Source organism: Paroedura picta, chromosome 1 (assembly GCF_049243985.1).
Source record: "Paroedura picta isolate Pp20150507F chromosome 1, Ppicta_v3.0, whole genome shotgun sequence".
In the NCBI taxonomy this organism is placed as follows: domain Eukaryota; kingdom Metazoa; phylum Chordata; class Lepidosauria; order Squamata; family Gekkonidae; genus Paroedura; species Paroedura picta.
Genome location: NC_135369.1, coordinates 181,326,827 through 181,354,723, shown reverse-complemented (window position 1 = coordinate 181,354,723; position 27,897 = coordinate 181,326,827). Strand labels below are relative to the sequence as shown.

At 45.1% G+C, this 27,897-nt stretch overlaps 1 protein-coding gene across 4 annotated transcripts in view; it reads right to left on the bottom strand.

Moving 5' to 3' along the window:
* Positions 1 to 27,897, bottom strand: part of FNDC3A (fibronectin type III domain containing 3A) — a 75,477-nt gene that overhangs the window by 12,620 nt on the left and 34,960 nt on the right. For 2 of the 4 annotated variants that reach the window (XR_013227002.1, XM_077314490.1), the window contains exons 8-21: positions 26,582 to 26,641; positions 25,076 to 25,214; positions 21,374 to 21,427; positions 20,018 to 20,142; positions 17,033 to 17,207; positions 14,331 to 14,417; positions 12,884 to 13,022; positions 10,772 to 10,843; positions 6,601 to 6,719; positions 6,050 to 6,155; positions 5,786 to 5,961; positions 3,916 to 4,029; positions 1,293 to 1,442; positions 644 to 918 (exon numbers count right to left, since the gene is read on the bottom strand). Coding sequence is in view for 3 of the 4 variants with exons in the window: in XM_077314490.1 (XP_077170605.1) it covers positions 644 to 918; positions 1,293 to 1,442; positions 3,916 to 4,029; positions 5,786 to 5,961; positions 6,050 to 6,155; positions 6,601 to 6,719; positions 10,772 to 10,843; positions 12,884 to 13,022; positions 14,331 to 14,417; positions 17,033 to 17,207; positions 20,018 to 20,142; positions 21,374 to 21,427; positions 25,076 to 25,214; positions 26,582 to 26,641 (1,791 nt within the window). In the remaining variant the exon portion in view is untranslated. The remainder of the gene's footprint in view (positions 1 to 643; positions 919 to 1,292; positions 1,443 to 3,915; positions 4,030 to 5,785; positions 5,962 to 6,049; positions 6,156 to 6,600; positions 6,720 to 10,771; positions 10,844 to 12,883; positions 13,023 to 14,330; positions 14,418 to 17,032; positions 17,208 to 20,017; positions 20,143 to 21,373; positions 21,428 to 25,075; positions 25,215 to 26,581; positions 26,642 to 27,897) is intronic. The other 2 variants (XM_077314503.1, XM_077314513.1) reach the window with 2 other exon arrangements.

Here is a 27,897-nt window from a genome sequence, read left to right as displayed (position 1 = left end):
TGTGGATTGTGCCATGACACAATGTTTTTTTTTTATAATTTAGCAATGTTATAATGATGGGACAAATCGGGCAGCGAGGTTTCATGTAGCCTTCTCTGTGCAATTACCCATCCATGAAGTTCCTTTCATTCCTGTCCTGTCCTTTATTTTTTGTTCTGCACAAACCGAACAGGTTGGGTTATGGGTCCGCAGTGTGGTGGCTGGGGCATCTGACAAATATTTCCAGACTGTGGGAGGGGATGAGATAGGGCTTTTGGCCAGCAAGGCTTCTGATTGGCCATTGAAGATTTGATTGGCAGGTCAGAATTTTAAATTAAATTAAAAGCTGAATATTTAACAATGGTGCCTCTGCAGCACAAGGATCTACACAATGTGATTGAAGGTGGGCTGTTACAGTAGCCATTTTGTTACAGGCTCCACCTACTGTGGCAGCCATTTTTGGTAGCCATCTTGTGCTTGTGCCCACCACACTATGTCAGGATTCCAAAGATTCCCACAGGCTGAAAAAGACTTGGGATTCTTGGACTGGGTGATCAGGATACACCTTACCGATGTCTTTAAACACAGTAAATCATTTGTGGCAAAATTTCCAGCGTCTCTAAGCCTAACGACTGCTTCCCATTGCAATCTTTGCAGGTCATACCTGTAGGTCGTGTCTGGCTGTAAATTGTCTATGAAATAGCTTGTCACCTTCCCCACAGTGATGGGCTGCTTTTCCCCGTAGTCTATGGTGTATCCCATTAGCTCGGATCCATGATCACAGGGCTTCTCCCAGCTGATTGCAAGACAGGTGGAAGGTGAATAGAAGGTCTTTTCCACCTTAGCTTCTTGGAGACAAGTCACCATGGCAGGGACAGAGCATGGAGTCAAACACGCCGCCACCTCGCTGAAAGGTCCTGCTCCAGCCGTATTTACAGCCTGCAATGAACAACAGAAGGGAGAAAAGACCATGTAAATCCTGGGATTTATCAGAAAGCTAGCATGCAGCCCTTCTAGAGAGCCAGTTTGGTGTAGTGGTTAGGAGTGCAGACTTCTAATCTGGCATGCCAGGTTCGATTCTGCACTCCTCCACATGCAACCAGCTGGGTGACCTTGGGCTCGCCACGGCACTGATAAAGCTGTTCTGACTGAGCAGTGATATCAGGGCTCTCTCAGCCTCATCCACCCCACAGGGTGTCTGTTGTGGGGAGAGGAAAGGGAAGGAGAGTGTAAGCCACTTTGAGCCTCCTTCGGGTAGGGAAAAGCGGCATATAAGAACCAACTCTTCTTCTTCTTCTTCTCTCTCTCCTTACCTGAACCTTGGCATAATATAAAGTTGCTGGTGAGAGACCTTTCATCTCATAACTGAGTCCTGGCCCACAGTAGCAGATATGCATGTTTCCTTCTGCCGTTCCCCACTGCAGCCGATATTCGGTGATGTCAGCTCCATTGCTAACGGGAACCTTGCAAACGTCAGAAGGAGGTGGCATTAAAATGAGCCATTTAATAAAATCAAACCAGCTTGGAAAGGTGTCTGTTTCCAAAAAAGGGAGCAAAGCTAGCAAAATCAAAACCAGAAGCTTGTGGCTATAATAAAAAAAGAATGCAAGCGAAAACTTCAGTTTCGGCAGATCCTTTAAAACATGCAACCTTCTTAAATGAAAGTACAGTGTTTAAAAAAACATTGATATTTAAAGTTCAAAGCATTGTAGGCACACTGCGTATAATACTGTACATCTGAAGAAGCCAGCCACAGCACGGTTATGCAGCAAAAGGAAGTCCTAAAACTTTCATTTTCAAAGAGCAAAGGAATATATATAATCCTCTCAGAATTTAATTTAAAGAGATTATGTAGATAAACCCCATGAGTTGCTAGGCCAACATAAAAAGACTTAGAATGTTGTCATTGTGAGACATAATGCTGTAAACAGATTGAACATGAGCACAGTTGCACTACAGTTCCCTTGAAGGACCATTTCTGCACAAGTGCAAACCTCGGCATTGGAGTTCTTAAATAATCAAAGTATGTAAAACTTTGCACAATGTTTTGGCTTCCAGATCTAAACTGAGTGTCCTGTTATCCCGTGTTTTCCAAATTCAGTTTCTCCAAAATTTACTCCTCTTCGGATCTGAGCTCCAAAGCAGCTGTTTGTGCCTGGACAGCTGACCTTTATTGTCTGGAGATGAACTGTAATTCCTGGAGATCTCCAGGTCCCACCTGGAGGTTGGCTACCCCTTGGTTGGAAATATTCCTTGTGGTTAGATGGCGCCTTAAAACGGTAGAATGCCTCAAAGTCCACCCTCCAAAGTAGCCATTTTTGCCTGCAGAGCTGATCTCTATAGTCTAGCAGCCCTTACCAGCAACAGTTTGTATTTTTTTGCACAAACAGACAGATAGATCAGCTAGGGTCTTGCATGTCTGGAACGTGCAGGAAGATCTAAATAAAGAATATTTATAGCCTGAAACTGTAAATGGTGAACAAGTAACTGGCCGGAGAGACATAGGAACTGAAGTGACTTTCCTCAAGCATGGCCTGAAAATAAAAATCGGTATTTGCCAGGAAGGTTGTACAAAATCAAAGGCATAAGTGGCCCAGAATTTTAGGTGGTTAGTAGACAGAGGAAAGTAGACAGAGTTTGGGGGTAATGAGTACCATTTCTGCATTAAACTTGTGAAGCCTCCAAATGCACATCAGGGAGCATCAGGGGCTGGCTCTGCAGCCACGCTGGGGCAGGGTCCGGACCCGAGGGCGGTCGTGGGGTGTTGTGCGAGGCGGATGCGGCTTGTCCTGGACCCCCCCGCCCGCGGGGCGGCCTACCTTGCAGCGAACATCGGCGTTGTTGCTGGATGTGAGGGGGCGGCCGGCGCAGCAGGTGGTGAGCAGCGGGGCCGCGGTGCGGGTGGGGGCGGTGCAGCCCACGAGGCCGGAGACAGGTGGCGAGCGGGCCAGTGGGCGACGTAGCACTGCGGCGGAGGGACGCAGTGAGGGAGAGAGCGGTGTGGGCGGCCTCAGCGTCGGTGCCGTGCCCTCCATCGTCGAGTGGCATCGCAGGCCGCCGCCTGCTGTGCAGGCCGGGGGTCAAGTTGTCAAGGAGGCGGCGGCTGGAGGTGGCGACGGGGTCAGTGCGGGTGGCGGCCGTCCGTCCGGGTCGGGCGGTGAGGCGGCGACCTGTCCTCTTGGTGAGGAGGCAGGTAATGGCGGCAGGCGGGCGCCTCCCGATTAGCCAGTCCAGCGGCAAGGGACCAATCGCAAGCCGTGCTGTGTGCGGCTCGCAATTGGTCCCTTGCCGCCAGACTGGCAACCGGAGGGCCCAATCGGCATGCGCGATTGGGCCCTCCGATTGTCAGTCTGGGGGAAGGGGCCTTCCTTAAAGGGAAAGGGGCTGTTTGGGAGCATGCTAACGGCCGCCCACTGGCTGCTTGACGGCCAGGGGTGGGACGAGCTTGGCAATAGCGCTTCCTTTCTAGCGATTTTTGCTGAGACCGGAACCCTGTGGGAAACGATAGAAACGCAACTGGATTCCACTACAAAGGCAGGTGTGCAAAACGACGAATTCCACTATTTAAAATGGCGATTTTTCGTTCAGCAAACAATTTGCTACATGGATCCCGGTGCGGAATGGCCCTCAGTTCTAACTATGTCTCCGATGTGTTAGGTACTTGCAATTCGCTAATAAAGAAACTTTCTTCAAAAGCTTTACTGGTTTAGAATTCAAAGTTTTTCACACCTGGAGAAAATGGCTGCTTTGGGAGGATGACTCTGTGGCACTGTGCCCCACTGAAGCCCTTCCCCTCCACAAACCTTGCCCTTCTCAGGCTCCACCCCCAAACTCTCCAGCTATTTCCCATCGTGGAACTGGCAGCCTTGTCTCTAAGACATGGTGTAGTTTTGGCAAGAAAGCTGGGTTATAAAGGTAACTACATGAAATGCCTACCTCCCAAAATACGACTGCACATGTTGCGGATTTGTACGTCACTTCTGGCAGCTTGCACTGGTCTGGTGGGCCAGGAGCTGTGGTGTATTGGCACGTCTCCGAATAGGGGCCAAGCTGGAAAAGGGATTGACATAATTATCATTATGTTCTAGAAAATGCTACGTGCGTTTTGTGAGTCTGGCACCCATAATTATACAACTTGTGTTTGTTTATTGAGAAGAGCTGGGCTTTTATGGCCGGTTTTTCACCATCCCCCCTATGGGGTAGGTGGGGCTGAGAGACCCCTAAGAGAACTTCTGTGAAATAACAGCCCTAAAAGAATTGTGACTAGCCTTAGGTCATCCAACTGGCTGCATGTGGAGGAGGAGTGAGGAATGAAACCTGATTCTCCGGCCTGGAGACCGCCACTATTAAGTACATTTTCACCCTACCGTTTCTCCAAGGAGTTCCAGTCAACTTTTGCCTTCTGTTTCATCACAACAACCCTATGAGAGAGATTAGGCTGAGGAAGGGGGTACCTGGCTCACGGACACCCAGCAGGCTCCACAGCACAGTGGGGATTTGACCCCGGGGATTTCTCAGAACCTATGTCAATACTCTAGCTACTACACACTGAGCTACAGTGGTTGGTTTGAACCTCCAAGCTCCTCTGATCCTCTTTTCCTTTGAGTCCACTTGCAGTGTGGCATCTTCAGAAGGCTTTGCTTAGTTGAATGAAGCTGCTGCAGTGGAGCACGGCATGGGAGGCAGTTCTGTCGGCACGTTAGGGATGCCAGCCTCCAGGTAGGCCCTGGGGATTCCCCGGAATTACGGCTCCAAGCTAGCAGAGCTCAGTTCCCCTGGAGAAAATGGAGGCTTTAGAGGGTGGATTTCATGAATTTGTACCCCGCTGAGGTCCCTGTCTTCCCCAGGCTCCACACCCGAATTACCCGGAGTTTCCCACCGTGACAACCTTACCATCCTATCCCCTGCCAGTGGCTAGGTGGACCTGGCAAATCTAAAGTCTGTGGATGCAAGGCCTTTAAAGGTTTTTCAGGTGATAATCTGGAGCCTAGCTCCTGCTAGTAACTAGGTGGCTCTTGTCCTGGGGAATGGTCTGCCTGAGATGAGGAAGGCCCTACAACAACACCCAGAGTTGTAGTACCGTAATATTAGACACACCAGTAGTAATAGTTGTGGTAATAGTAGTAGTTAATATGATTATTAACAAGATTCTATCCCACCTTGCTGCTCTTTAAAAGCCATTGCCACCAACACAAAAAAAAAACTATAACTAAAACAAGTTAAAGCCAGAGCTTAGAATATGTATAATCTAGAAAAGCAAAAGTGAAAACACTGGGGAAATTTTCATTCTGGCAGGAAAATGATTGTGCCGATGGGGGCAGGGGGGTATCTGTAGGTATCCTAGGTCTGGTCAGGCCAGTCATTCTTAGCACTTGACTTTCTATCATGATGTTTCCAGATGTACCCTTTAGACACAACTCTGAACTCTTTTTAATGAAAAATATCCCAGTTTTTTTTGTCTCTGATGAAAGAGTCGCCATGGTTCGGGACACAGGTTTTCCTAGGAATAATGTTACGCTGTTACTGATGACTGTACACTGTCCCTGCTCTTCATCTCCTATTGGTGGCTGGTTACTTTTCAGAGAAGTGACATCATGTCATTGCTGCCAGGTGTGTTTTTTTTTTAATTCTCTTCTGCTGGCTGCTGAAGTACTGGTGGAGAATACCCCTAGGGAGGAAAATCTCCTTCCAGTGGACATATGGCAACCCTAAGGAGGATTAAAATGTCATCGATGTATTTATTTATGCACATTAGTGAGCCTGTCGGCATGCCAACTGACTGCTTTTGCCTGCATTCCGTCCTCACCCCAGCTGCGTTAGTAGCCCTCAGTCGAAAGCCATATGTTGTTCCAGGGAGCAGGTTACTGACTGTGAATTCTTCATCAAGGCCACAGTAAACTTCTCGAAGCTTGTCTGTGTCCATAGGAGACATCTCCAAACTATAAGAGGTTATTGGTGATCCAGTATCTACAGCAGGTGGCCCTGAAAGAAGATGGAGGGAAACACTTATTAAGGGAATATTTAGATACGTTAAAATGAACTCAATGTTTACTGCGCTAAACAACATTACCCCAACATAGTGGAATCTCTCTCGATCTTGGTCTGCCCTGTAACCTTGGAGGCTGACATGGACCAGGCAACAGGGGTGGCATCTGCACCAACAGTGAGTCAGATACCTATAATCGTAATAAAAATAATCATAAACATTAACACACCGAAATGCCAAGATCTTTTCCTTTAATGCGACAACGTCAGCGAGATCGTTTTTTTGCAAATAACTGGAAAGCACCAGATCTACCATCTCCATCTCCATGGCTCGATAAACTGGTGGAACTTTCAAAAATGGTTAAATTAACTTATCTAGTAAATGGGAAATCTTTGGAAGACTATCAAGACCAATGGCATTATATCGATTACTTTGCCAAGTAGATTGTATCAGACTTTGAAGCACCAAATTGGGGTGGGAGGAGGGAGGGTGACCAGGGCAATCAAGCTTCTAACTTTTCTCTGTTTTTCCATCTTTGCAATGAAAACAATAAAGTATATTATAAAAACAAAACATTAACACACCACTAGTTGTGCTTGAGCTTGATATAAAGTCATATAAAACATTAACTTTACCACACTTTGCCCTCCTTCTCCAACGCAGGATACCCGAAGACGGTAAAAGCGTCCGGGATTCAGATGACTGAATGAATATTCTGTAGCAGTTCCACTGTATATCATGGCCCATTGGTTCCCTGGAAGTGGAGGAGGAGAAGGAGAAGAGTTGGTTTTTATATTTATATTCTGCTTTTCACGACCCAAAAGAGTCTCAAAACCTTCCTTTCTTCTCCCCACAACAAAATTTGAGTCCAGTGGCAACTTTAAGACCAACAAAGATTTATTCAAGGTGTGAGCTTTCAAGTGCAGGCACTCTTCCTCAGACAAAATGGAACAAGGATCATAAGAGTACAGATATAAAGCAAAGGTAAATTAGTGGCAAATTAGTAAACTGTGTCATAATAGCCAAATCATGCCATATGATGATAATTCTTTGCTAAGACAGCCAATCAGTCCTTTTGAATTCACTTGTAGTTCACAAAAATATTGGAGAAATAAAACTGTCTATGTTAGTAATCAATGGCAGGCACTTTCCCAATTGTGAAAAGAAATAATTAAAAGAGACTAGTTGCTTGCCCCATCCATCTCCACCCTAGCATGGAAGCATCTCCACAAGTGACAAGCTGTGCTGGCCAGTTATCTTGTCCTGAGACCAGAGAATTAAATTGAACATTACAGTACATATTACTAACATCACATTACAGTCACATTGTCCCAAATAAAATAAAATAAAAAGATTGGATTGTAAGGAATATGGATGTAAGAATTGAATGAAGTTAGCATGCGTAGTGAGATAAAAAAACCTATGTCCTTGTTGAGTCCAGGGTATGCCATTGTTTGAGCTTGGTGGAAGAGCTCTGGCTTGCAGGCCATGCAGAACTGGGCCAATTTTGACAGGGCCCAGTTCTCCTCAGGGAGCTCATTCCACCTTTCCATCCCCTTCAGGCCCATAATTGGCCATTGGGAGGTGCGGTTTGTGTCAACATAACCATATATGGTCATATCACCTGATAATTTTAAATATTTTTTTAAAAAATAAAATTTAAAATATTCCCACCCAATAAGTGAAACCCTTCCAAGGTTGTCCAGAAATTCTAGGGTTTTATGAAACCCCTGTTGAGAAAGCTTGACCTACAGACTATGCCGTCCGACCATGCTGGGCTTTCGGAAGCTCCTGGAACGACACCATAATTTCCGAAGCCTGGTTTGCTAGACAGCCTGGTGTCAATTAGCTGAGGTAAAGAATCACAACTATTTAACACATCTTGCTTACAAGGCAGTCGTTTTGTTACGCGTAGCATCTTGATAATAAGATTATAGTAAAAGTGATTGGAAATAATATTCAAAGCGGCCTGTAGGGAAGGAAGTTTAATTAAATAATACATTTTAATCAAATAATCAATATTTAATTTTTTTATTCCACGTCAACAATGCCACATTCAAATTATAATTCTGATAAATCTGCTTGATTCTATTTTACCAAGCAGGAGCTGGATGCACTAGACAAAATCCTAAACAGACAATTATAGTGAATACATTGCTCAGTTGCTGCCTTGTACCTTTCCTAAACTACTGTATACACGTATCTCAACTGCTATGGTACTGTTTTTGTTTTTTAAAACTAAGTGTCCCAAAGAAGTTTGACTCTCTTGATTCTTTCAACTAAACTTCTCTCTTGAAATTAAAATGGGACTATGGTGGACTCTGGACAAAATTCCACAGAGGAGAAAGACAAAAGCTGGGTTTTTTAAAATCCTGAAGCAGTTTGCAAACACCTTTCCCTTCCTGTCCCCACTACAGATAGCCTATGACCTAGATGGGGCTGAGAGAGCTCTAAGAAGACTGGTCTGAGAGATCAGCTCTAAGAGAACTGTGAACGGCCCAAGGCCACCCTGCTGGCTCCATGCGGAGGATTGGAATCAAGTTTTCCAGGTTAGAGTCTTCCATTCTCTAACCAATACACTAAGCTGGCTATCATGTATAACTTACATATATATTGAATTTAATAGCACTATGATCACAAATACAGCAACTGTTTCTATTTTGGGGCACAAACAGACAGACAGACCAGACTCCTGTGAGTCTGGAAAGTGCAGAAAGATCTAAATAAAGCATATTTACAGCCTGAAACTTTAAATGATGAACAAGTAACTGGCTGGAGAGACATAGGAACTGAAGTGACTTTCCTCAAGCTTGTCCTGGTAAATAAAAATCAGTATTTGCCAGGAAGGTCCTACAAACTCAAAAGCATGAATGGCCCAGAATTTCAAGTGGAGTTAGCTTTACAGGAAAGTAGACAGTGAGACTTTGGGGAGAACTAGGTGATCCACTTTTATTAGGCAACGACTTAGTCTTGCAGACAACAACAGGGACTGCAGTTGCCAACAATAGATCTCAGGCTTCAAAAGGGCAGACATCACCAGCCAAGCAACAGCTTGTGCTAGCTAAGGGGTGTCTGTGTATTCCTTTAGAAGGGGCGTATGTGAGGGGAAATAAGGACCTCTTGTGTCGCAGAGTGGTAGGCAGCAGACATGCTGTCTGAAGCTCTGCCCATGAGACTGGGAGTTTGATCCTGCAGCCAGCTCAAGGTTGACTCAGCCTTCCATCCTTCTGAGGTCAGTAAATGAGTACCCAGCTTGCTGGGGGTAAAACGGTAATGACTGGGGAAGGGAATGGCAAACCACCCCGTATTGAGTCTGCCAAGAAAACGCTGGAGGGCGTCACCCCAAGGGTCAGACATGACCCAGTGCTTGCACAGGGGATACCTTTACCTTTATATGAGGGGAAAGAGCTTTCCCTGCAGCCTAAGTGCTTGTAGATGAGCTGGACTTTTAAGGGATCCTCAGGCCTCATCTGGAGGATGGCAACCCTACACCTCAGTGGGGTACAATGCTACAGAGTCACCCCTCCAAAGCAACCATTTTTGTTGGAGAACGGATTTTTATAGTCTGGAGATGAACAGCAATCCCAGGAGATCTGCAGACCCCACCTGGAGGCTGGCTGTCCCTGGAATGGAAATATTCCTTGAGGTTTAGAAGTGTGGTCTCAAAAGTGTGTAATGCCTCTGCAGCTACCAAACCAGCCACATAGCACCTCCTGACTTATTTCAGGTCAAGAAAACATTGCAGAGGGGAGGTAAGGTTTCCAGATTGGTGTAGGTTCGTGTTCTAGAATTCCACACTGCCGAGATGTGCATAAACCTTTTTAGGGTCATCAAGACTGTTGTGCACAGAGAGACCTCTTATGGTTGCCAGCTTCTAACTGAAGCGCTAACCCACATCAAATCATGAGCTAGCGCCTGTTGCATTACAGAATACTACAGGGTTTACTACTAAGGAATATTTTAGCAACAGCAAAGAGAGAAGGGCCCAGAATAACAGACCGAACAGACCAAGATGTATCAGGAAAGGTTGGGTGAGCTTGGTCTGTTTAGTCTGGAGAGGAGACGACTGAGAGGGGATCTGATAGCCATCTTCAAGTATTTAAAAGGCTGTCATATAGCGCAGTGGTCCCCAACCTGTGGGCCGCGGCCCAGTGCCGTGCCGCGAAGGCCATGGCGCCAGGCCGTGGCTCCCTCTCCCCGCCCCCCCCCCCCCCGCAGTAAAAAACTTCCCCGGCCGCAAGCTTGCGGCCCGGGAAGCTTCTTACTGCGGGAGGGCGGGGAGAGGGAATCAGGGCCGGGCCGCGCCCATGCGGGCCGCGCCTGCGCGGCCCGATGCGTGGGCGTGGCCCACGGGTGCGGCCCATTGCCCTGCCTCATAAAGGTTGGGGACCACTGATATAGCGGATGGAGCAGAGTTGTTCTTTCTTGCCCCAGAAGGATTGACTAGAACCAGTAGGGTGAAATTAATTCAAAAGAAATTCCGTCTAAATATCTGGAAGAAGTTCCTGACAGTTAGAGTGGTTTCTCAGTGGAACAGGCTTCCTCGGGAGGTGGTGGGTTCTCCATCTTTGGAAATTTTAAAGCAGAAGCTGGATAGCCATCTGACAGAGAGGCTGATTCTGTGAAGGCTCAAGGGGGTGGCAGGTGACAGCGGATGAGCGATAGGTTTGTGAATGTGCTGCATAGTGACTAGATGACCCATGAGGTCCCTTCCAACTCTATTATTCTATGATTCTACTTTGCCTATTATGCAACCAGCACCTGTTGTTTATGACAGACTTCAAGCCTTCCTGTATCATTCCTTACCATTTAAGCCTTCACAAATTTCTAAAATGTATTTAGTGATCGCTGCTCCTCCATTGTCCATGGGCGGCTCTGCTGGAAAACAAGGGAACACAAAATGCAAAATGCAGAAAAATAAGGGAAAGTATGCAAACACTGGTTGTAGTTTTACAAATTAAATTTAAAAATTGAATTAAATTAAGGCAATTCATCGTGAAACAACCATGGAATGGAATTAATGGAATATAATTTTGGGGAGCATTAACAGAAATATATAAATTCAAGATCCACAAATAAATATTGAGATTCACAAATTCTTATGACCCTGTGTGGAATTTCTACCCCTCCTCTGGTTTTGACAAAGTCAATCATTTTACAAGTAGCTCCCAGGTTCCTATAGTTTCTAAATTAAGGGACAAACGAATATTTATTTTGTGAACTACTGGTCACAAAAATCTTTGACTTATTCTCATGTCCATCAGTACATTTCTGTGGTGTTCCAGACACAAAACCCCTGGAAAAGTTGCAATTTTTAAAATATATTATTAGGCACTATGGTGCAGTGGTTACAGAGTCAGATAAGGATCGGGAAGATCCGGGCTTGAATCCCCATTGTGTCATGGAAACCTTCTGGTGATCTTGGGCTAATCACAAACTCTCAGCTTGATCTACTCACAGGATGGTTCTGAGGTTAAAATGGAGATGGGAAGAATGTTATAAGCCATTCTGGGTTCCCAATGGAGAGATAAATGGAAGGAAGGGCTCATGGAATTCAGGGTTGGTTTTCTTTCCAAGTAACCATGCAAAGAGCCAAGCTGTAAAACTGAGAGGGGCAAAGAGAAAAGTGCTGTAGCTAAGCTTTGGCTAAAATGTTATGTCAGTTGGGTTTCTGACTCTGGACTGGGAAAGAACTGAAGATTTAGGGGGTGTTACCTGGAGAAGGTGGGGTTTACGGAGGGGAGGGATTTCTGTAGAGCATACTAACATAGAGGCCACACTCCAAAGCATCCATGTTCTCCAGGGGAACTGATCTTGGTCATGAGGAGATCAGTTGTAACAGCAGGAGCCACCTGGAGGTTGGCAACTTTGTCTGCAAACATGTTTGGCCTTTAAGTTTGTTATCACAATCGTGGCCTGATCTCCAAACATTAAAGAGCCAGCTTTTCCAGAAAATTTCTGCTTGTGTAACTAACCCTTGAAAGCCAACACCCTCCAAAGAGCATTACGCTTGGCTAACACCAACCAACTGGTGCTCCCGGACCCTAAGGAGGTCCATCTGGTCCTTCCTGGCCCCTACCTGGTGGGATGAGCTCCCAGAGTACATCTGGGCCCTGTCAGAGTTTGCACAGTCCTGCAGGCTTTTGGTTGGGACCAATGAATTGTTAACATCAACACTCTATAGGCCCACCCCTCCCACAAAGTACCATTTGTTCAAATCAGGGAAGATCCAGACCTTTGTCTGACAAGAGAGACGGCAGAAACCGAATCATAGAGAGACTAACATTGAGTACTCTCTACTGCTACCGTTATTTTAGCTCTTTTAAATTATATAATTTGTATCTCTTTTTATAAAATGTTGCACACCACCCAGAGTCAGACTATAGAGATTGGCAGTCTAGAAATTGAAATAAATAAATAGAAGAAGGAGGAGGAGGAGGAGGAGGAGGAGGAGTTTATCTTATATGCCGCTTTTCTCTATCCAAAGGAGTCTCAAAGTGGCTTACAATCTCCTTCCCATTCCTTTCCCCACAACAGACACCCTGTGAGGCGGGTGAGGCTGATAAACAAATAAACCAAATAAACAAATAAACCAAAGAAGCCAAATTTCCTGTAACTTTGCTTTGAATATTGACAGATCCAGGTGGGTACTTTGTTGGTCCAAACCAGCAGGACAACGTCTGAGTCCAATGACATCTTTAAGACCAACAAACTTTTATTCAAGTTGTAAGCCTTCGTGTGCACCCACACTTCCTCAAACACATTTGAACACTGATGTATTCTTCCCCGCTTGATGGAGAAAATGACAGCAGAATGGCAGCACTAGTCCCCAAAGTTTGGTGGGACCAGAAAGTAGCCTTCCCATTGCTCTATGAATAACAACACCAAAGCCTCACTGAGAAATAGACAGAATTGTACCCCAAAATATTTCTATGCCTTGTGCAAGAATTTCCCCCTTGACGGCTGGTTTCGAAGGAGCTCCAGGTTTATCCGGCCTAGTTGTGAAGTCTGCCACGTCACTTGGATCGCTTTTGCCTTCTGAGTTGCAGGCAATGACCTATAAAAACAGGTAACAAGGTTGATAGCATCTTCTGTATATTCCTACAGACAACGTAGAAGGAACGAACATTTAAGCCTGAGGTAAAGCATACACTTTGTTTACCACTCCTGTGCTGGTCTGTAAAAACATGCCAACTTTTTTCTTTTTTACTGACTTGCAAGGAGCAATTTTGTGAGGGGAAGAAATATAGTTATTTCATGCTTTGATAGCTGCCAGAATACTCCTTGCAAATTATTTTAAAATGATTTTATGAATTGTTTATTTAAATGATTTTATTCAACGCTAAACTCCAAGCTAGACTGAATAAGAGTGCATCTTTCATAGAAGGAAAAAAATGGAACGATCGCAGGAGAGACTGAAAATGATTTAGGACAGGGGTCCCCCATTGTTTTGAGCCGGTGGGCTCCTTTTGAATTCTGACACAGAACAGTGGAAACTGCCGCAAAATGGCTGCCCTGAAGTGTCAGGGAGTGAGGCGAGCCATAACTCTAAGAGTAACTCTGCCACAGTTCAGGCAGAAGCTCTGTTTAACAGGACGCCTTTAAAAATAGCCGCATCATTCTAAAAACATTTTCTGGAATACACACTGCTCCAATCACGCAGTAAAGGTACTTATGCTGTGGGGGCAGCTGCTGCTGCAACAGCCAATCAGATGTCCACTGGCCAGTCAGAACCGTAGCTGGGCAAAAGCTCCACAGGGATTCACCCATTTTCTGAAAACACTTGTGTGACAGGAAAGAAGGTGTCAGTGGCGGCTGTGGACACTGCAATGGAATGTCCTGATGTCCCTACCTGGATGGTTTTCATGCCATGACAGATAATGTTTTGGATCCATCAATGGGCAAGTGGAAACATACATGGATTTAGTACAGTTCTACTTGTGCAAGATCTTGTACAGCAGGGGTAGTCAACCTGTGGTCCTCCAGATGTTCATGGACTACAATTCCCACGAGCCCTTGCCAGCGTTTGCTGGCAGGGGCTCATGGGAATTGTAGTCCATGAACATCTGGAGGACCACAGTGACTACCCCTGTTGTACAGCACGTGGGGCTACCCTCCTGATATGTTATGGTGCCCCAAAAATGGTCCCACAAAAATTTGCAGAAGCAGAAAAACAAAGGGGAAGTACAATAAATGTAATTTAGTACAAACAGTTATCATGGTCTAGCACAAGAGCTCCAGCACAAGCAGAAATTTTGTCCTGGTTCCAACCCAATGTACAATTTAGCAACTGTAAAATGAGGAGCATGATGCAATTAATAGGTGTGGTTTCAATGGATAAGCGTTTACAAAACAAAAATCTTACCCTAAATTTATACTTCGTACTTCTTTTAACATCCTTCACTGTGTAAGTCTGTTCGTCACCAGTGTATTTGGGCTTGAAGCCACACCCCTGTAGAACAAGTGAGAATTCAGTTGCTTACGTGATAACGTGGTGGTCGTGAAAAGGGGCCACCAAATCCCTGATGTTCAGAGGTGGTTTGGCATTGTATACTGCTTGGATTTCCTTGGTGGCCTCCCATTACTAACCGAGGTTGAGCTTCCAAAATCTGCCTAGTAGGAATGGGCAAGAAGTGCATTTTTATAGTTCAGTTTGGTTCACGGTTGGTGACTATACCATGAACCAATATGCCGGTTCACAAACTGAACCAGTTTAGATTGATTAGTGACCCTGATTTCTGCTCCCTGACACTTTTTGCAGGGAGCAGAAAGCAGGGGTATAAATGGGTTTGTGCAATTTAACCCCATGCTTTCTGCTCCCCGACACTCCGTTGTTTGTTGTGAAGAGCTGAAAACAGGGGCTTAAATGGTTCCAAGCCATTTGAAACCCTGCTTTCTGCTCTTCATGGGAGTTTGTGGTGGCTCTTCAATTCATGAAAATCACATTGCGAACCATGTACCATCTGAAATCATTACAAACTTTAGTTCATGCCCATCCCTGCTGACAGGACCAGGCTAGGTGGGACTCTCCAGGTCAGGGCAAATGTCTTGCTCCGTTGGTGGTGGCAAGTGTTGTCAAATTGCAGACGATTTATTGCAATCCCATCACAGGGGTTTCAAGGCAAGAGAGGAAGAGAGGTGGTTTACCCTAGTTTGTCTCTCTGTAGTGAACCTGGAAGCCCAGGGTAGAGGGTCTCCCATTCAAGAACTAATCAGGGCAGACACTGCTTAGCTTCTGAGATCTGACAAGTTCAGGCTAACTGGACCAATCAGTTCAGAGCAATAATTAAGTGGCCTCAAGTCACAACTGACTTACGGTGACCTCTCATGGGGTCTTCAAGGTGAGAAGAGCGGGGATAGTTTGTCATTGCCTTCTTCTGCATAGCAGCCCTGAACTTCCCTGGTGGCCTTTGATTCACATCCTGACCAGGGCTGATCTTGCAGAGGTCCTGAATACTGACAATATCAGGCTAGTCTCAGCTATTTAGTCTGGTGGCTTGGTTCTGATTAGACAGTTTTAAAAACATGATGGATATGAACTCGGCAAACATTGTCCCATCACGTGCAGCCCATGTTATGCACCAACTGCAGCCCATGTTATGAACTCTGTTTATTCAGCATGTTGGAGAGGGGCAGCAACAACATTAAAACTAATAGTTTTAAAGAAAAAATAGTTTTTTCACAAGACACGGCATTGCTAAGGAGAGCAAACATTTGTTTTAATCGGAGAGAGAGACAGAGAGAGAGAGAAAGCAAGAAATCCTAGAGAGAGTACTCCCCTCCCTATTGGAGGATCAAAGAACTCGGCATGTCCAGAAGCTCCTCCCCCAGGGTTACCAAGCCTCCCCCCAGCACAGTATCCAGATGCAAGCTGGGGAAAGAGCATGAATACTGGCCAACTGCTGGCACACTCCTGCACCATTGACTTCAGTTCACTTGTGCTGCTGTTGCTGTCCCCCTCACTTGGACAGGCTTGGAGGGCGCATGCTGGGAGGGGTGCCAGCACAACACATGCCAGGCTGCTGGCTCACTTTCTTCTTTCTCTCCTTCATTACACACCTGTTGCCTCTCCTGCCACCAATTTGGCATCTCTTCCTGAGGACACACCTCTTTAAAAACTTTAAACAGTACACACACAGAGACACAATGTTTAAAGTTTTTCCTGTCACTAATTTTATCCTCAGTGATGCTAGTTTAGCAAAAAAAATCATTCTGCTAGACTAATCTCATTATTATATATTTATATTTGTATCTATTTAAATAGATGCACAACAGTGGAACTTTATCACCGATTAAGGGAGAGGAGCAATGGCAGAAAGTTTGGAGTGGGAGGAATTATTTCAGTGTTGATGTTGGAGTGGTCTCCAAGGGGTGAGAAGACGGTAGGGAGCAGAATCTAACCGAATTATTATGCACTTTCAGTTTGGAAGTGAAGGAGAAAATCACCATAACCTTCCTCAGAAAACATGAGAAACAGCAATGGGAAAGCAAACTGAAGCCTGAAAGGAGGAAAATCATCAATGCAGAATGAAAATAAAAGCCAACAGTCCTGTACAGTGAAAGCAAGGGGAACTGCAGACAGGAAAAGAAAACCCAAGGGACATGCACGGTGAAAGTGCGGGAAAACACCAGTGCATAAAAGGCCAGTTTTTATGGCTCTTTGAGGCCATAGCTAGGTTAATTTTTTTTTCTGCTTCAATTGCTCAAAGTATTACAACCTTGCAAAACCCATTTGGGAATGAACAGCAAAAAAACAAAACAAACAAACCATATTAATCTGTGTGCTGTGGGCAATGACATCTGTGATGCCATTTCCCTGGCTCTGAAAAAAGGATTGTGTTCACGGACTATTGATGGGGTACTTTGTGCCAGCAACTTTATCTTTATAAAGTAGGCCCTGACCCAAAAGGACATAAAAATTAAAACTTGGATGTGGTGTTTGTTTCATTGCAGAAGCAGATCCCTCCCTCTCCCCGTTCCCCTTCCTTCAGAGTTGTCAGCCCGAACAAATTTCAGGTGAAGGTTGTTTGCTCAGCAACTGTCAGGACTGCCCGTCCCTCTGCTTACCAAGTCCTCATCTTCCATTTCCAAAATGTAGGAGAGCTCTTCATCAGATGGCGTTCCTGGGGGTTTAGCCCACTGCAAGGATAGCCAAGTAACTCCAGCTTCAAGCAGCACAGGACTTGAAGGGGCAGCTGGAGCAGTTCCTGTGGTATGATATAGGACTTCTTCACTAAAGCCACTGTTTAAAAACAAATTGCACATAAACTAAACAGGCTAAACAGGACTTTCAGTGCAGATTTTCTACCCAATTATCTAGGCTTTTCGCTGGTTGCATATATTTTCCCTCTTTCTCCTTTCACTTTTGTCCCCACCCTTAGTATCTTTCACACATTTCTGCCCGTGGATTTTTGGTATGAGGTTATCGGTTCCAATTTGAAAAGTAGAATATAAATTTAAGCTTATTTCAAGCTTATTTCAATTGGGATCAATTAAGGTCTTTACTTAGTAAACATCTTCTAATTTATTTTAAAAACTAAGTCAGAAAATTTCTCCTTTGCTCCAATAATAAGCAGTCATTTGGCAGTCTTGCAGTGATTTCTCCTTTTTAACCCAAGTTTTAATTGCTATTTGTATATTGTGTATGCATTTTAACTCTTTAAAAATTGTTTTATTTTTTTCTTTATTTATTAGATTTGTATACCGCCCTCCCATATGGCTCAGGTTTTAATGATTTGTGTTGGGGGTTGATTTTAATGGTTTTAAAAAGTGATATTATTCTATGTTAGCCATTTTGCTAGCCCATGTAAGGGCAGAAGAGCGGGATACAAATTTTGCAAATCAATAAATACAACATGTTTTTAATCCATAGAATCATAGAATCATAGAGTTGGAAGGGGCCATACAGGCCATCTAGTCCAACCCCCTGCTCAACGCAGGATCAGCCCAAAGCATCCTAAAGCATCCAAGAAAAGTGTGCATCAACCTTTGCTTGAAGACTGCCAGTGAGGGGGAGCTCACCGCCTCCTTAGGCAGCCTATTCCACTGCTGAACTACTCTGACTGTGAAATTTTTTCCCCTGATATCCAGACAGCATCCTTGGTATTTTTCTTACAGGGGGAGTTACAGCTCAGAATTTATGGCTCCTTTGTTACTTAGGAGGAAACCAGATTAAAGTCTTAGGGGTAGAATCAGGCTTTCTCCACCAGGGTTTTGTGAAACCCTGGGGCTTCTTGACAGCCCTAGGTTTCCTGAATGGGTGGGAATATATATACATTTGTTAAACATTTATTGGGTGATATGACCTCTTCCCAGAATGGCTCAGAGGGGTTAGAAGGGGAAGGGCCCCAGGTGAGCACGTACATAGCTCCGCTTCCCCACCCTATTCTGCACCATTGCACCACTTCTGGGGTTTCTCGAAGCCTGAAGAATGTTTCAGGGGTTTCTCAATAATTAAAACATTGAAAAAGGCTGGGTAGAATCCATTCTGATTATATCCTGTACCATCAGGTTGCTAATTATATATACTAGCATTCTAGCCATCTACATCGAGGAATGCAAGGGGTGCTAGCGGCGTTTCCCCCCTCCCCGACAGGGCGCAGACATTGACTCATGCTGTATTCCCGCAGGCGGGCAGGATGACGGGGCTGCAGGTGTTAATGCGGGAGGGCAGTACTTGAGTTGGAGGGCCTGCCGTCTTCCTGCACGATGGGCACATAGTAGGATTGTGTGGCGCAGGCAGGGTCGGTGGGCGGTGGGCTGCTGGGCACGTGATGCAGGGCTTTGCAGGAGCGGGCACCTTGGCAGGTAATTGGGGGCTGGCCATGAGGTTTGGCAAGCACCTCGTGGCCAGCCAAGATGCTCACGGCTCCTGACGCCCCCGGGTGACCTCTCGTTCATGCTGGCTGCTGGGGTGAGCTGTCCGCAGCCATCTGCCCTGGTGCACGATGGCCAAGGCGGGAGGCATGCTGGCGGCCAGGGTTATGGCCATGCATCCACTCGATGTGCGGCAGCTGGCGGAGGCTGCGTTGTTCGGCAGCCAAGGCAGGGCAGGGCAGGAGTACCCTCCCATCCTCCTCCTACTCTTGAGCACATCCCCCCCCCGCATTGCACTCCCGTTCAGTTGGAAGGATTTCAGATATTCCTTTGACCCTTTAAAGAAATTTCCTCATGCTATCAAGAGTGCACGTCAGCCTTCCCATGTAGTACACCAACAGTATACCCAGAATACATGACTTGTTTAATTGTTATTTAATAATGTTGCAAGCCACCCGAAGCGTACAGGGAGGGGCAGCCCTCCCCAGCTGCCAGAGGTGAGAGGCATGCTGGCAGGTGGCGCGACAGCTGCCTAGGCCGTCGATGTGCAGAGGCCACTGGAGGCTGCATTGATCAGCCGGCAGGGCAGGATTGCCGTCTTTGGCTGCAAAGCAGGCTCTGGGCACGAGGCTGCCGAAGTGCTGCACGGCCAGCTTCTGGAGGCGGGCACTCCAGGGGCCGGCCCAATCTGATCATTCCCAGCAGATCTGGATTGGCCCATACGGACGGAAGCACAGTCCAGACACCGGATGTGGTTCCGGACAGTGCGGAAATATTACGGAGAACAATGGTAAGGCTTGGTTGTGAAGGTAATACTAGCTTTATATTGGAAAAATCCTGAGTTCCCATCAGTCAATTAAAACCGTAGATATTGCCAAAATCAACATATTCACTGAAAAACTGCATAGAATATGCTCTTCCACTTGAAGCAAAAGACAAATGCATCACTGATCTTACTGAAATAACACACTGAATTTGAATAAGGGTAGATTTATTTCTCTCCTGCACCTTTAATAGTCTCAAAATAAACCACACATTCAATTGTAATAAAAAATCTTGGCAGAATTATAGCAGCCATGCAAAACACAAAACATTCCCCTTAATGAAAATGTCCACATTTCAGTGTTGAAACACATCCCCCCTCTGAGAAGGTATATTATTTTGCTTTATTACAAATGCATATTGTGTTATTTAAAAATGCACATTACAGAATATTTATTTCTGAACAATACTGACCTCATGCCCATGTCATTCTTGGCTGCCAGCCTAAACATGAACCCCATTGCTGGGGACAACTTTGTGATCTTGTACTGCTTCTGTTGACCATAATAACATTGCTCAAACTCCCCATCTCCATTGCCCTAAAAGGAATAACAAAATTACAGTTCCATCTTCCTAAGAAATTATTATGGATAGACAGCCAATCAGAAACCCAGTTGGACAGAAGCCCCACCTAGTCGCATTTGGGGGCACCAGGAAAGGTTTGGTGGGCACCGTGTATTGGGGAAGCCTGCCTTAATTGCTTATTTCATGTCCATTGTACTTCACAGATTTTAAGGAAAGAATACTTGTTGAGAAGTCATACTTTAAAATGGTGCAGAAGTTGGGAGAAAGTGCTTCTGGAAACATCTCATTGACTGATTATGCACAAGCCAGAAAAAGCAGGCCAGCACCTGCATGCCAGCAGTGCTAATCCCCGCTTACGCATGACGCCGTCGCTGTTTAGGCCCCCTCCTGGTCCTGGCCTGCGTTTGGGCCTCTAATGGCCCACAGCAAGGGAATGCGGATTCTTCTTCGTTCCCTGTCTTGTTACAGCAGCCAGTAGAGGCCCGGCCGGGGCAGGCCCGTGCATAAGGGAAGAGGCCCGGCTTCTCACACAGACCTATGGCGTCCCTGCAGGGACACAAAGCACCCCGTTTGGCTTCACAGTGCTGTGGAGCTGAACAGGGCATTTCTACACCCCCAAGATGGTGGGATAGCAGCATGCCACTATCCCTTCATCCCCCCTTGACTACCACCATGAGTCGCAGTGGAACTTATCTGCCCTGGAATTGTGCATGGAAATGCACAACACTGGGGCAGACCATGTGCGCCGGAGGATTTGTCCCCCATGCGTACATGGGAAGCGGTAGGGCCACTTGCCCCGAGGTGGCCCGATGTGACCAGCCGTGTGAATAATCGGTGCATGGAAATTTTGTGAAAATAATGTCAGACAGGGAAGTGTGTTTTAAACAGTCACATGGTAAAAAAAGGTAAAGGTATCCCCTGTGCAAGAACCGGGTCATGTCTGACCCTTGGGGTGACGCCCTCCAGCGTTTTCATGGCAGACTCAATACGGGGTGGTTTGCCAGTGCCTTCCCCAGTCATTACCGTTTACCCCCCAGCAGCAAGCTGGGTACTCATTTTACCGACCTCGGAAGGATGGAAGGCTGAGTCAACCTTGAGCCGATGTTAACAAACCAATAAGATAGCAAAATGCAGAGATGTGCTATAGCAAATCTAGAAAAAGTTCCCTATTTGACGGCATAAACGTAAAAATATGATGCCATTTACAAAGGCACGTTCTTTATCAAGCATTTAAAATGTGCTTACCTTGTCCCATTCTAAAAGGTAATTGTTTATTTTAGAACCATTTTCACAAGGTGCCTACAACAAAAAAGGAGAGAAAATAATCACTTGTAGAACATTCAACGTGTTGCCCTTGCATTTATTTTCACATACCCAGCTCTCCCGTGAAGAAGTTCAAAGCAGCTCACAAGGGACAATTAATCAGTCTCCTGCAACAGTCCCAAGACTGGCTTTGTTATAGCAAAAGTATACCTTCTACAATCTGTTCAGTCCTTGGTGTGGCCTCATATACTAGTCTATGGTAAAACCATAGAGTTTTCGGTGATTCCTAGAGCTACACTGTGTCGCTTCAATTTTTTTGTAGGTAGCCACACATCCGATGTTGCTGCAGAACTGGCAAGCCTAACCGCTGCAATGGGAGGTGGGAAACAGAAATGGCCCCCTCTCCTCCATCAACGAAAATGCCTTCACACCAGCATAGCTGCTGTTATGCATATGAAACAGCACTCTTAGATTCAACCTTATCTGTAATCTGCCTTTGAATTTTAATGAGAAAGGCACTAAGCGACATTGGGCTGTTTAGTTTGAAGACAACACAAATGTAATGTTACCAGTTAAATAATTAGTGGCCTAATAAGTAAGGGAAAAAGCCTTCCAAGTTATGGCATTCCATTGTTTTATTTACCCGAACACTGTGCATTTAAACTAAATTATCCTTTATGGTTCAAATTTCCCCAGTTTCCCTGGATAAATGCATACAGCAGATACTTTAATCCATTTTCGGTCAGTGATACCCAAACTGCAGAACTCATTAAGACCAGACATTTTAATGAATCACTCAAAAAAGGCAACCTCAGCAAACTCTTTCTTCATATTGATTCACACCACTTTTGATGTGAGGAAATCACCTCAGGATGGCTTTTTCCTCACCATTCTGGCACAGTGAATTGGTCTTGTGAATGCTCTGCCACAGAGGGAGAATGCAAACGACCAAATTCATTGGGATTTGGACATTTGCGATCTGGTCACATGGTGGAGCATCACCCCCAGGACGTGGCTTCTCCAGGACATAGTGTCCTTACCTCTAAGATGTGGCTAAGCTGAAATCTCATCAGGTGGTGGAGAATTCACAAGATTGCTTCACCAAACCCAAATGGCAGGAAAAAATCACCTCTTGGTGAGTTTTCCAAGTCAAAAGCGGCCATGTGAACAAGGCCTTGGATTGCCTCTCAGATGTGACTTCTTCCCAGATTGGCCATGTCCTGTAAAAATGGAATGTATAGCCCAGGATTTATTAAAAGGAAGCATAAAATATGTTATTTTGCAAAATAACTTCTTGATTGGGCAGGGGCATATTAACTCTTTAGCAAATACTATATTATAAACCAGGGGTAGTCAACCTGTGGTCATCTAGATGTTCATGGACTACAATTCCCATGAGCCCCTACCAGCGTTTGCTGGCAGGGGCTCATGGGAATTGTAGTCCATGAACATCTGGAGGACCACAGGTTGACTACCCCTTTTATAAACAACAGGTAGGGACACCAATATTATAAAAATGTTATGTTTTGACAGTTGAAACTTTGATAGACTCTTCTGCTAGTAGCCAAAAATGAAATTAAGAATTTCATTTACAATTCAGAAATTCTTACATGTTAGTACAAATAACTGGAATATTAATGGGAAATGAAGACATGTCACTGCCTTTATTATTCTTAGGCACACGTTTGGACCTCTATACCAGGGGTAGTCAACCTGTGGTCCTCCAGATATTCATGGACTACAATTCCCAGCGTTTGCTGGCAGGGACTCATGGGAATTGTAGTCTATGGAAATCTGGAGGACCACAGGTTGACTACCCCTGCTCTATACTGATCCTGCAATTGCAGCCGCCTTTCTCAACTGAAACATTCTTCAAAGTTAAGGTTTTCCTGCAAGTGCCACAATCGTGCAGAATATGGTTGTGAAGCATAGCTGTGTACACGCCCACCTGGTGCCCCTCCCCTTCCGGCCCTCCAGACCCATCATTGGTTATTTTCGGAGCGGAGGGCCGGTCGACATGACCATATATGGTCATATCACCCAATAAATGTCTAACAAATTTTAAAATATGTATAAAAATTAATTCCCATTCAGAAAACCCTTCCAGGGCCCTTAAGAAAATATATATATTAAAAATTAATTAACTCCCATCCATTCAGGAAACCCTTCTAGGGCCATCAAGAAACCCCAGGGTTTTACAAAACCCTGGTTGAGAAAGCCTGCTATAAGGGAGAGAGAATTCACTTGTATCCAGGGTCCATCTGGGCTCATGTTTTTAAGAAACTCTCTGGAAGAATCAATGAACATTCAATTCTAAATTAAAGTTGTCCTCCAAAAGATTACAGCAGCTCTGCTCAGACATCAGACAAAACCACTGACTGTGGTTAGTCTGAATGTGGAAAGCTCCACTATGGCTAATTAGAGTCCATTCAGCCAGCATTTCAAACCATGGTATGAAATTGGTTTGTTAACCAAAAGTGGCTTGGTGTGATACATCAATGTCCTGGTTTGCTTCCCACCCTGGCTAAAGAGCAAATACAACAAAGCCAGCATTTGTGGAAGCAAACCAGGGTACGAATGTGCAAGGTAATCTGCTTTCTTGCTTTCACAGGCAACCACTGATAAAATAAATCACAAGTTTACATTTATGTCTGAAGTGCATCCATACGTTTAACATAGGGTTGCCACTTTCCAGTTAGAACCTGGATATCTCCTACAGAGATCTGTTCCCCTGGAGAAAATGGCTGCTATGGAAGATGGACTCAGATTGTTGCTGAGCTCCTTACCATCCTGGAACCATCCCCTACCTCAACTCCACCCCCAATCTCCAGGTATTTCCCAACCTGGAGTTGACGACTTTATTTGAACAAAAGAAATATCTGTGGTTATCCATCAGCATAAACAATTAGCACATTTTTTAGCAGATAAATTTACTTTTGTTCTAAATTAGACCGAGTCATTAGCTTAGCTTGTTTAAAGCATGGGGAAAAGAAACCCATTCATTGGGCTTCTCTGCATTCTCATTTCCCTCTCTTGTAAGTTCCTGTTGCTTCAGGTAGTTTTCCTTTTCCATGCGTGATTTGTTTGGTCTAGTGGTCAATTCGGTATTATATTGGACTATGTCCAGCACATCTCCCTGCAGGTTTTTATGCTGCACATAAACTGATGTAATATTGAACTGACCACTAGAGGGAGCAAACATATCCAGAATAGGGTTGTGGGATGCGGCCACCAAAGCAGCCGTTCCTGCCTGTCGCAGCCAGTGCTGCACCGCAGAAGGGGAGGCGTGGGAGCTGCTGCGCCGGTTGACACAAACATGCAGGCGCAGAGCTCTGCGCCTGCGTGCGTGTGTTGACCACCACCCCCGTGACACACCGGTGCCTGCACCTCCCCCCCTGCAGCACAGTTCTGGCTGCGATGGGCTGGAACGGCTGCTTCGGCGGCTGAATCGCTCAACCATAATCCAGAACAGAGAAAAAAACCAACCACAATCCTTCAGCAAGATGAGTTTACAAGCTAGGGAAATGAGAATACAGCAAAACACTTATAATAGGGCAGGGGTAGCCAAAGTGGGGCTCTGCAGAGGTCCATGGATTACAATTCCCATGAGCCCCTGTAGTCCATGGAGCTCTGGAGAACTGCAGCTTGGCTCCCCCTGAAATAGGGTTTTTTTTAAATGCTTACCTTCCACTGTAAAGTGAGAGAATTTTTGGTCCGATGAATTATCCTTGGGGAATGTGGAGTATCTGGTTCACAACTCATTGTTGTAAAACTTTCTGCTTCAGATGGAGTTCCTTTTATGTGGTTGCATTGTGCTAAAACTCTAGGGCAGCAAAAAGAGTTCCATTAATTTTTTTACAAACTCACAGATTGCATATAAACTTTATTTTTAAAACCAAGGGAAATTGGAAAGTTCTGTCCTTTTTGCTTTCCTCTATTTCCTGAAACAAAACATAACAAAACAGGAAACGAAACTTCCTGATGGAAATCGTAATATTGAGGAAGACTATTTCATTAAGCTAAAATACAATACTCAAGAAATGTAATAAGCTGTTACACACAATGCTACATTAGTTGAACCAGTGGAAAATCCAAGATTTACTGGCATGTTTTGGGGCATGTGAATAATGGTGTGTGAATAATGTGATATGCAAGAGCAGTTGTTTCTAGGGCGGTGCATGACTTTGACCGTTTATGCACTGGAGGTTTCATGCCGGGCTGCAGGCTGGAGTTTTAGTCATGGCAGGTTGTCCCACCTCTTCCTGAACCCACATGGGGGAGCATTTGGCCTGGTGCACGTCATCCGCCCCTGATTCGTGTTCTTGCACAGGAGTTGGGGCAGTGAAGTTCCCAGTGCATAAATGGTTCTTGTCCCGACCCTCTATTTAATAGAATCAAGGAGTTGGATGGGATCTCCAGGGTCTAGTCCAGGGGTAGTCAACCTGTGGTCCTCCAGATGTCCATGGACTACAATTCCAATGAGCCCCTACCAGCAAACACAATGCAGGAAAGTCACAATTATCTGCCCATCCACCGTGACCCCAATTCCATGCCCAGATGATACCCCCCCAACCCCCCCCCCAAGAATTCCTGGCCAGTCTGGTCTGCTGACCCCAAAGTGGTGATTGACATTTCCCTGGGCATGCAAGAAAGGGCCGCAGGAGCCAAGCATCAACACAATCCCTTTGTGCCCACCCACTCACCATCTGCCTATGTTCATAAAATCAGCATTTCTGTCAGGTATCTATCCAGCCTCTGCTTAAAAACTTCAAAATACGTAGAACCCACCACCTCCCAAGGAAGCCTATTCCACTGAGGAACCTAACTGTCAGGAATTTCTTCCAGACGTTTAGCTGAAAAGTCTTTTGAGTTAATTTCAACCCTTTGGTTCTGTTCTGAACGTTTGGGCCAGTGGAAGGCCAAGAACAGCAACAGGTCCATGCAGAAGGCATGGGGCTAATTCTTTGTTATTAGAAGACACCTAGAAATCCAAATAGTTTCTTCCTGCTTCTGCTAACCCCATAAATGTTCTAACTATGGCAGTATCAACAGAACAAAATTATTGTGTTTTGTATAAAGAACGAAGAATCCTGCCAATCATAATGCCTCTGAAGTCAAATGTGACCCCTTTTATTTATGTAAACAGAGTTCTTCAGTGTGTGCGTTTCACGTACAGGGATGGTTATTTACCTTACATGATAATCTGTAGCTGGTTGAAGATCATTTATGGTGAAATAAGTTTTTTCGCCTCTGAAAGCAAATAACAGTTGGGTTTAATAGGTGCAGAAATACACACAAGGAAAATTGTTGTGTTGGTACAAGTGCGGCAATAAGTTTCACTCGCAGGACATATCTTCCTTTAAAAATAATGTTCATTGCATCTTTTGCATTCTTATAATAAGAATAGCTCTCTCCTAAATTCGACTGGAGCTGGACAAATTCCATGAACTTTTATCTCTGGTATTCATATCAGTCAGAAACAAAGATACAGCTTATTACTGACACCAACTTGGCTTTCACTTACCCTTCTTTGCCATCTTCTTCTGCACTGTCACATGGTGTCATTGCTGTCCCCAACAAAATTAATTTGCTTTTTTAAATCAATCAGAGCAAAATTGTACTGCTGTTATTATTTAACGTGGTAACAATATAAACAGCTAGTGATTTTCTCTGCAGTTTCAATGAACACCTGAAAAGTTTCTGAAGTATTCACTCCCTTTCCCCCAAGCAGCACAAAGCTAATTTGCCCTTTCAGGGCAGCTCAGCCTTTCTCAACTTTTTTACCGCTGAGAAACCCCTGAAACATACTTCTGGATTCGAGAAACCCCAGAAGTGGCGCAATCCTGCAGAATACGGTTGGGAAGCAGAGCTGTGGACACGCCCACCCGGGGCTACTTCCCACCCCCCTCGTTGACCTTCTTGGGAGGGAGGACGGGTTGACATGACTATAAATGGTCATATCATCTGATAAAATGTTTAACAAATTGAAATTACAAATTAATTACCTTTCACCTGTGGGGAAACCCATCCAAGGGCCTTAAAGAAAGCCCAGAGTTTCATGAAACCCTGGTTGAGAAAACCTTCCAGGGCCTTCAAGAAAGCCCAGAATGAAAGCCCAGAGTTTCATGACACCCTGGTTGAAAAAACCTTCCAGGGCCTTCAAGAAAGCCCAGAGTGAAAGCCCAGAGTTTCATGACACCCTGGTTGAGAAAACCTTCCAGGGCCTTCAAGAAAGCCCAGAATGAAAGCCCAGAGTTTCATGACACCCTGGTTGAGAAAACCTTCCAGGGCCTTCAAGAAAGCCCAGAGTGAAAGCCCAGAGTTTCATGACACCCTGGTTGAGAAAACCTTCCAGGGCCTTCAAGAAAGCCCAGAATGAAAGCCCAGAGTTTCATGACACCCTGGTTGAGAAAACCTTCCAGGGCCTTCAAGAAAGCCCAGAATGAAAGCCCAGAGTTTCATGACACCCTGGTTGAGAAAACCTTCCAGGGCCTTCAAGAAAGCCC